Source organism: Gadus macrocephalus, chromosome 1 (genome assembly GCF_031168955.1).
Source record: "Gadus macrocephalus chromosome 1, ASM3116895v1".
Lineage (NCBI taxonomy): Eukaryota > Metazoa > Chordata > Actinopteri > Gadiformes > Gadidae > Gadus > Gadus macrocephalus.
This window is the reverse complement of record NC_082382.1, coordinates 9,474,287-9,483,307: the sequence shown is the minus strand read 5'-3', so window position 1 is coordinate 9,483,307 and position 9,021 is coordinate 9,474,287. Positions and strand designations below refer to the sequence as shown.

The 9,021-nt window shown below is 44.7% G+C and overlaps 1 protein-coding gene across 2 annotated transcripts; it reads right to left on the bottom strand.

Moving 5' to 3' along the window:
- Window positions 1–4,888: 4,888 nt before the first annotated feature.
- rnf41 (ring finger protein 41) lies at window positions 4,889–8,622 on the bottom strand. Of its 2 annotated transcripts, none has more exons than XM_060047759.1 (7): window positions 8,473–8,622; window positions 7,632–7,692; window positions 7,419–7,534; window positions 7,061–7,332; window positions 6,693–6,828; window positions 6,430–6,533; window positions 4,889–6,139 (listed from the first exon to the last, which is right to left on the bottom strand). In XM_060047759.1, the coding sequence occupies exons 3-7, from the start codon at window positions 7,506–7,508 to the stop codon at window positions 5,785–5,787; spliced, it is 957 nt and encodes a 318-aa protein (XP_059903742.1). In that variant the 5' UTR covers window positions 7,509–7,534; window positions 7,632–7,692; window positions 8,473–8,622; the 3' UTR covers window positions 4,889–5,784. The 2 variants fall into 2 exon arrangements, with proteins under 2 accessions (XP_059903742.1, XP_059903821.1); XM_060047838.1 differs by having other exon boundaries at window positions 8,478–8,607.
- Window positions 8,623–9,021: the final 399 nt, after the last annotated feature.

Genomic DNA, 9,021 nt, shown 5'->3' with positions numbered 1-9,021 from the left:
CTGATTGGATAATTATTTACACTCACAACACATTGACGTGGAGAGTGGAGATCACCTCCAACAATGAGGGAGCAGCGTCGGATCACTGCAGAACGGGGAATCTAATTCAGAGAGAACACCTCACGCTTGTGTCAGCACTGTGGAACAGTCACAGGGGCAGCTCTGCGGGATTCAAACTGGCAGCAGCTCAAATAAACACCAAGTCAGGGCCCTATAGCTTGGGAGAGATTTGGTCAATCGGACCGTGGAAGGTGTGTGCGTTGTTAACCTACATACACAGTGTATGACCACCTGCTTCTGGTCCTCACTGAGATTACACACTGCAGAGCTCCGATACGGAAGGCCCTGTTTGGATGCTGTGTGTGTGTGTGTGTGTGTGTGTGTGTGTGTGTGTGTGTGTGTGTGTGTGTGTGTGTGTGTGTGTGTGTGTGTGTGTGTGTGTGTGTGTGTGTGTGTGTGTGTGTGTGTGTGTGTGTGAGAGTGAGTGTGGGTTTGCGTCCATACTGTACAATATAGTGTTGCCATTGTCTCTTTGAATGGAGAACCCATTAATGTTTTAAATTAAATTGGAACCGAGATTGTAACTGAATCCAGTAACTGCATTACGGAGGCAATGGTTGATTCTGAAGTAAACATCAAGGATTATAATTATTGGGCTTGTGAATCTGAGGCGGGCCTGTATAAAAATAAAAGTATTGTTATAATATAATTACAGAAATACATGCAGCCTTCTAAATAGATTAAACCAGTGGAAAGGGAAGACAAGCTAAATGAATTGCCAAATGCTTGGTGGTTTTCTTTCCAAGAGCTAGGTCTAGTGATTTCCCATATCCAATCTTTCTCAGGGGTCATTCTACACAAACACTCTTCCTATGCAGCGTCAGCCTAAAGGTATAGGGATGACCTTTTTTGCGAGTAGGCCGGTGTTTGTACAAGCTGTCGTAACGCCCACACCTTGTGTCAAGGAAATCTGCCATTTTATAACACCGGTGGGACTGAGCCTTTGAACCCCTTCGCTTTGTGCTCGGAAAACACGGCTTAGTGTTCTCCTTTGAACCGAGCGCTCGTGGAGACTGCGCTGGAAAAAGTTAAGAGGCTATATCTAAAAAAGAGAAAACACGAAAAACTATAACGGCAAAGAAGAATGACACACTGTCTCTCTCGCTTTCCCTCTCGAAGTGTGGCGGCCTGTGTGTTATATAAGGTTCGGCTCTGCGTGGTTTCCATGGAAAACAGGTCCCTTCATCAGCTACTGTCTGAACCTCGACACGGGTGACTAACCGCCTCAGGTAGTGGGAGGTGCTGGTGCTGGTGGGGGGGGGGGGGGTCCTCCCTGACTTCTCTTGTTCCTCCCACGCTGTCAGACACTTTTGCTGCCTCTGAAACGGGAGGTGGGGGGACGCTCTGACACTGAAAGTGCATCAGGCATGCAGATGCTACTGTGACTCAGTGCCTGAACAAGGGAATACTCGCTTACTATAAATGGCATGTTTGCTCAAAAGGTCACTTCCAGGGCCGATACAGGAACTCAAGCACCAACCTTCACTCTCCCTCTGGGCGGAACCAAAAAAACAACCTCTTAAAAGATTAAATTTCGCTCAAAAGGGCAGAAGCTTGCTGTGGCTGCTGCTTGGCCCCCTGCTGTTGCAACATATATTCCTGCAGGGAGGGTTTACATGTTGAAATTATGAGCAGCATGCATGACTGCTAAGAAGCCCTACTAAGAGTGAGGGAAATGTTGGAAAGACGTGTGCACCGTGAGCACTAAAGGATCGTCACTAAAGTATGAATCACAGTGTTTTCTGCAGTAGAATGTGGGCGAAGCGTTCCTTGCCTCTTGGCTTCAAAAGGAGCATGGCTCATCTGCGGGTCTGACTGGGGCATGGCTTATGTAACGGCTAGATGTTTTTGTGGAGGCAGTGGAGAAATCCTTGCAGTGTTAATCACAAAACCTCAAACCTACCCCAAGACGTGGGGTTACTGAGTCATTTGACAAGCAAGTTGCTCTTGTGAGATCGGCCTCAATCAATACCAATTGGTTTACATTACATGTATAGATTATCAATATAATCCACCAGATCCCAGGAGAGAGCAGGCCTGCTAAAGGAACAAATGTGTCATGGTCAATAATAAAAGCAAATTTAACATTTGTTAAAGAATAAAGGCTGGTAAGTTACTACAGCTTGCTTGACTGCACAGCGGGATGCAGGGTATGAAGCATCCAATGGGTTCATTTATATTTGTCATGCTCCCTCTATTTCTGATGTAAACAGTATCCATGGGCAGAATGACCTCACTACTTTATTGATTTTTCTGCTGGAAGCTCTTGTGCTGCTACAGAATACCGCTGCGTGTTTGTGTGCGTGTTTGTCCGTGTGTGTTTTCTTCCAGCAGAGCTAAATGCAGGTTTGATTCACTAGATTTCATAGCATGTATTCGTTGGTTTACTTATACAAGTAAACAAAAGGAATAAATTGGAACAGATATTGAAAACTTATGGTGTGACACGTGTAAGAAAATAAAATAAAGCTCTACCCTCCATTGTCAATATATGGATGAGGGGAAGTCCTCAGTTTGACAGCTCAGAAAGAGTCGATCACCAACGATGCTCCCTTTTTTTTTTTTTTCACAAAACAAAAATCGAATCAAACGTGTAGTACTACATTTGTATTCATTTCATTCCAACAATAAACACATTATTACTCATGCTCATTACTGCATCTCAATTGGTCATGACATTCCAAATTTTACCTGACAGTAATTATCGCTTTATTCTAGTTAACAACCAAAGCAGGATCCCTTAAACCCAAAATCCACACTGTAGTTTGAATTCCACACCAGCCCTAAATAGCAGGAGCTGAGTGATGAGTTCTCAGATGTAATTCAAGAACGCAGAGACTTGGCATTCAGAAATAAACATGGCCCAGGTTACTGCGTGACATGATGAAGCACACAGAGCAGGAGGGTCGCTCTGCTTTGATGACTAGTTATTATGAATAATCCTACCTTAACAATGCAGGCGTACAAGTCAGCGGCATGTGTCTCAGGAGGTAGAGCGGGTTGAATGGTAACCGGAAGGTTGCTAGTTCGATCCCCGGCTCCTCCTAAGTGTCGAGGTTTCCCTGAGCAAGGCACCTCACCCTGACTGCCTCTGACGAGCTAGCTGTCTCCTTGCATGGTTGACCTCGCCTTCGGTGAGTGAATGTGTCCACGAATGGGTGAATGTTAGCAAATATTGTACAGCGCTGTGAGTGCCCCCTGGTTAGAAAAGCGGTGTACAAATTTAGGCCAGTTAAGAGTAGACACAATAAATCCTTCGCTTATCGAGCAGGAAGACCACACCAGGCTACTCCCCCATACTGAGGATGTGCCAAAGTTTGAGTGCGGCTGACTTATCGTGTTGAGTGCTCTCTTTAACTTTAATAATAAACCACCCTGCGTTAAAGCACGTTATCTCGGAGAAAGCATTGGCAATATAAACATCTACCTTTCAGTCCAGCCACTTCGTGTTCCTCTCTGGGTTTTTTGTTGTAGTTAGTAGCAGTCTAGGCGGTCCAGGCGGTTCCTAGTCACGAATGAAGGAGAAGATTCTCGGTGAACTTCTCGTCTCCGCCGCCGACCGAGTCTGACTCGGGGAGCGCGAGTGAGCAAGTGTGAGTGGGGCACTCGAGCGACTCCCACGCGACACGCCCGACGCGTCTCTCTGCTTTAGCGCAGCCGACCCAAGCTGCGTATAAAATAGAGCGGCCGGCCGGCACCCCTTCACCGATTTAAAATGTTTTGCCTGTTTATATGTTTGTAGGTCAATTATGGCATCCATTACACTCCTGAAAAACCCTGGAAGGAGGGATCCCCCACACGGCGTTCCTTCTCAAGATTTATTCCGTGCTTATTAAGGAAGTTTTCTCTGTTCCTCTTCGGGGCTAGGGTCAGGGGGGTGTCATACTGTTAAGCCCTTTGAGACTGTACAGCTGGTTATGGGCTATACACTAAAAAATATATTAAATTGAATTGACAACTTAACCAGATTTGTTTTTGTAAGCTATTTGTTTTATTGACATTGTATTGACACCTGAGATTGAGTCCCCCTTGTTATTTGTGTCATAAGTTGCTCGGACAGTAATAAAGCGAGACTGCAGCATCACTGCACACTGCACAAACCACACAATGAGAACCAAGGACAAAACCAGGTATGCCACTTGGCACCAGGGCGCATGATGTCACATTCCGCAGTCCACAATAGGGTTTACACCCCACAATGGACAACCCGTCTGACGAGCTCTGTGGACCGGCCACACACACGCACACGCACGCGCACGCACGCACACACACACACACACACACACACACACACACACACACACACACACACACACACACACACACACTTTACAGATGCATATCAACTGAAAGGGTAGACGTGGTGCCATTATTTTAGTGCTTGCTTTTAAACAATCTCAAATCTCTGATTTATTATTTAAAAGGGAATTAAGTCTGGCCATGTATCTATATTGCATGTGGAGGGATTTGGAATTTAGAAATAGCTCAAACATGGACCAGTGGCGACATGGTGTGGCGGGAATAAGATTATCACTTCTAATAATTCACTCACTTAGGACAAAGTATTTATATATATTTCTTGGGAATAGGGTTAAATATTTTATTACTTTCTCATTTGAAAACCCATTTCAGAAGAGGGAAGAAAATCATACTGCAAGTCTCGCCATCTCAACACATCCACCTTCTATCCCCAAAGGGCATTATAATGGAGTACTTAAGCACTGTCTCCAACGAAGGCCATTACGAGCATGCCTACACATACCTATGCAAGTCCCACGTTGTTGATTAAAAAAAGCTGTTGATTATCAACATGAGCCATCAGAAGGTATTTATGTGTGAAGACTGCCGAAAAAGCTTTTATTTTAGTAATCAACAACATGATCACCTCGCATGCAAATGCTGATTGTTGGAATAAAATGTAATACACAATGTTGCATTTCAAAACAATAACTGTTCCAGCGTTTCACTGTGACACAACATACTAAATATATACAACCAAGGATGGAAGAACAAATTTGCCAAGAAGTTTAAATGTACTGAAGGCAAATTTACATAGATGATATGATCATATTTTCAAGCATGTTCATGTAAAAGGCAACACAATAAATAAAATAAATGGCACAACAATGTGAAGCACAAGGTCTCGTAAAATATACACAAAAAATAAGCAGAAAGCTAGCAAGAAGTAAACCTTCCACACAGTCACACACGCTGACCATTTTTTTTATCAACATCAAATAAAACAAAAAAAAGAATCAGTCCAATTACAGTAAGAAGAATAAGATGATACTATTTGTATAATTCAATATACTATGTCTATTTACAACCATTTATACAATTTGCGATACGTGGGGAGTACAGAGAAGCCTTTTCATATATTGGGATGTGGCAGAAGCAGAACAATCAATGTGTTAAAGCACTATGTATCAAGTTATGACCCTTGTAAACATTTAAATCTCTCCCGTTCTCTTAGATATCATCAGTCAGGTTCAGCTGTCCTTCGCCAGGTTCATATGGTGTATTTCCTTATTTTAAGGCATAGGTTCATCGACTTTGTAGATGTACAACCTCTCGTCCCACCACAGTCGTTTAAAGTGAAACATAAAAATACAGCCTGGTTTGTTGAAGCGGTGCTACCACTGCCATCGCTGCCTCGCCCCGGCCCCTCCGACCCAAAGCCCCCCCCCCTCCTGCTTGTCTCTGGTCTCCGCCGCCGCCGGCAGGTTATAAAATCTCCTCGACGCCGTGCGCAAAGATCATGACCAGGCCGGGTTCCAGGATCATGTCCTCCCCCATGTGCTGGTTCTCGCACGCCATCACCACCACCGCCTGCTTCCCCGGGATGCGCTTGGCCACGTAGTTCTCGTAGTAGCGGCGGTTCATCTGCCGCGTCTCCAGCGTGGCCAGGCCCTGCGGCCAGTTGCGCTCGTGGGCGTTCTCGATCAGGTCGTTGACGATGGACAGCGGGCAGCCGCTGTCAATGAGGGAGCGCTTGATGACCGCCTGCAGCACGGCGTCCGGGGTGGAGATCATGCCGCCCCAGCGGGTCACTCTGGCGGGCTGCATGGAATTCACCCACCTGGTGGGGGAACGTATGAGGAAGGAGAAGGTCATCAGGGGGGCCGTGGGACCACAACCTCAAACCCATCGCAGTGACAAACGGGACGTTATGACGAATACAACTTGTTTTCGATAACTTGTTATAGTATTCTAAGATGATTCCTTGGTAGATATTTTTTTGGCCGCAAGAAAGCTTTTGTCAGAAAAAACTAGAAAACGCAAGTTAGGCAGGAAGGCTTTGAGTCGTGATCTCAGCAGGAAACAGGAAGCGGTAGAGGCAGCAGACCAGAACAAGTAAATGGGACTCACTCCAGTATCTCATTGTATTCAATGCTCTCTTCAAGGTTCTGCAGGGTGGGATTAGCACTGCGAATGGCCCGCATGTAGGCTTTGAGCAGCTGGATGTCCCTCTTCTGAATGAGGGAGAGAATATCATCAGTGGCTGTATTATCTCAAGTCTGTGGAGTCACTTAGCCGTGACTAATTTAATTCCATTCTTCGACTTGTCATTTGAGAATGCTTTTTAAATTAAAAATAGCTCTAGAGATATGAGATGAGAAACAAATTCTTACTTGTTCCCCCAACTGATGCTTATGCTCTGCAACATTTTTCTCCAAATCAGAGATCTTGGTTGCCTGCTGTTGCACCACACTACGCAGGTGTTTGATGCAGTTGTGATTCGACATCTCATCCTTGGGCATCTCCAGCCTGTCACCGGGGGAGAGAGACGAAAATAGTCACTTCATTTTATGGTTTCAAAACACACAGTTTAAGAGGTGACTACTATATTGCAACCGTAGGACTGTATCTGTGTTGATCTCAGGTTTGATTGTCGAATTCAAATCTTCTCTTCACGTCACATTAATTATACGAGTGGCCTTCCTTTTTGTCGAGACGGCAACACCACGGCCAGCTTGCTGTCGCTCTGAACGTTACTCACCCGCAGCCCTCCACACAGTTGACCGGCCTCTTGGGGTTGTGCTCGCAGTCCTTGAGATGGGATTGGAGCTGGTCCAGGCGCAGCGTGGCGACGCACCCGAAGCCTGCGTTGTCACAGCTGATCTGCAGCTTGGACAGCATGTTGCGCATGATGCGAGGGACGGGCCTCAGGTGGGCCAGCGTCACCACCGTGCGGTCCACCGGGCAGATCTGCTGCTGGGCGAACCACTGCGTGATGCAGGCATTGCAGAAGGCGTGCTCACAGTGCGGGGCCTGTGTGGAAATAGAGATACGGTCAAACCACCGAAAAACAGAAATAGAGCTCCATGAAGACCGGGTGCACTTTTGGAGTGACATGCCTGCACTGGTTCCTCCAGTACTCCACTGCATATGGGGCACAGCAGGTCTTCATCCACCTCCCCTTGGAACCTGACGACGTCATACCCCATGGTACATTACCGGGGCCAACAATCTCCTGAGAAGGGTGGAATAATGTTCAAAAGTTAACCTCACCATTAAAATGAAGATATTAGATTTTGTACAGAATGCTGGGTGAAATGTTTTTCACTCACAGTAAGCTATGGGTTCTTCCATTCAGTTGTTGATCAGCTGCTGACAGATCACACGTGGATTCTATTTTGTTAGACAGATACAAATAAATTAAACCATTATAGACGTACTTAAGCATTCAAATTACAGTACAAGTTCTGCAAACACCGACCAGGCGAGGCGACCCACGAACTAGGTTGCGTTGATGACTTTAGATGTAGCCTAGTATATGCATTTAAGCTTACTCAAAAATGAGCCCAAGCATTGTCTAAAATATATCAATCTGCCCAACTAATTAATATTCACTGCGGTGTATACAACAATATATCCATCATGGAAACGACTGAAGAGAGTAACTTAATAGCGGCAAACACCGTTCTGACTGCAGAAGTCTTCGAACAATGTCCTCCGCTGAAAACGATAAGACTGAAAATGTTATGCACATAAAATCCTGACAACTGCGGTAACATAGAAGGAGAGCTCCTTGTTTTCCCAGCTGAGTGGTGGCTGACCTATATTCACTGGGAGCATCACTGTCTGCTCCCAACACATTGTCCTACCTCCATAAGCGACAGACCTGCATGCTACAACCATCCTCAATAGCTTGACATAAGACATTAGACATAATAGCCACATATGTTTTGAATGGGAGTCAGCATAAGAATACTTTAATACATTGACTGTTATAGCTATAGCTTCCATTGGCTATCGTTAGCCCTATCCTAAATGTGGGCAACATTAGCTAGCTAGCTGCTTGGCTCCCTACGCTAACCAGACAGGACGCTCTCTGGGCATATTACCAAGCTATTCTGCCGCTTTTGGAGCAAGTTCAATGTACAATATTAAACTGTTAGTTAAACTTACCTGACCATGCAGTAAAATGATTGTATTCTCAATTTCATCTATTTGCCGAGGTCTTGAGTACAACTAGCTTGCTAGCCACGTCCCAGGGAGCACTCTACGTCAAATCCGACGCTACGCAGACGTGCGCGGGCGTCGTAACGGGTAAATCAAAAGCTTCTCATTGGGCAATATAATGACGTATCACGAAATAAACCTGCTTATCGCATCAGTCCTTTTTGCATATCATATACAACTAAATGTAATGTTTTTTAATCAAAAAAGTGATTAGCTTTATATGATATCCATATATAACATATTACAAATATAATACATATATATGGAATAGTTTTCTTAAAGCTTTTTCTTATAAGTCTATAGCCTACCCTATTGTTTCCAAATTATTAATGCATGATCCATGCAATGATGAATTAACTATTTAATTATTGATTTATTCTCGATACAAATTGACTAAGCAGTGGAGTTGTATGCAATGAATGCATAGGACAATGCATATATTGACATAAGGTGATTGCCTAAAACAGTACTACATCACTGACTGGATTATGTTTT

Excerpts from the sequence above, each read along its gene's own strand:
- rnf41 (XM_060047759.1), bottom strand. The coding sequence starts at position 7,508 with ATGGGGTATGACGTCGTCAGGTTCCAAGGGGAGGTGGATGAAGACCTG. Across the intron at positions 6,534-6,692 it reads AGCATCAGTTGGGGGAACAA|AAGAGGGACATCCAGCTGCT; the intron begins GTAAGAATTTGT and ends TCCCTCATTCAG. Across the intron at positions 6,140-6,429 it reads GAATACAATGAGATACTGGA|GTGGGTGAATTCCATGCAGC; the intron begins GTGAGTCCCATT and ends TTCCCCCACCAG.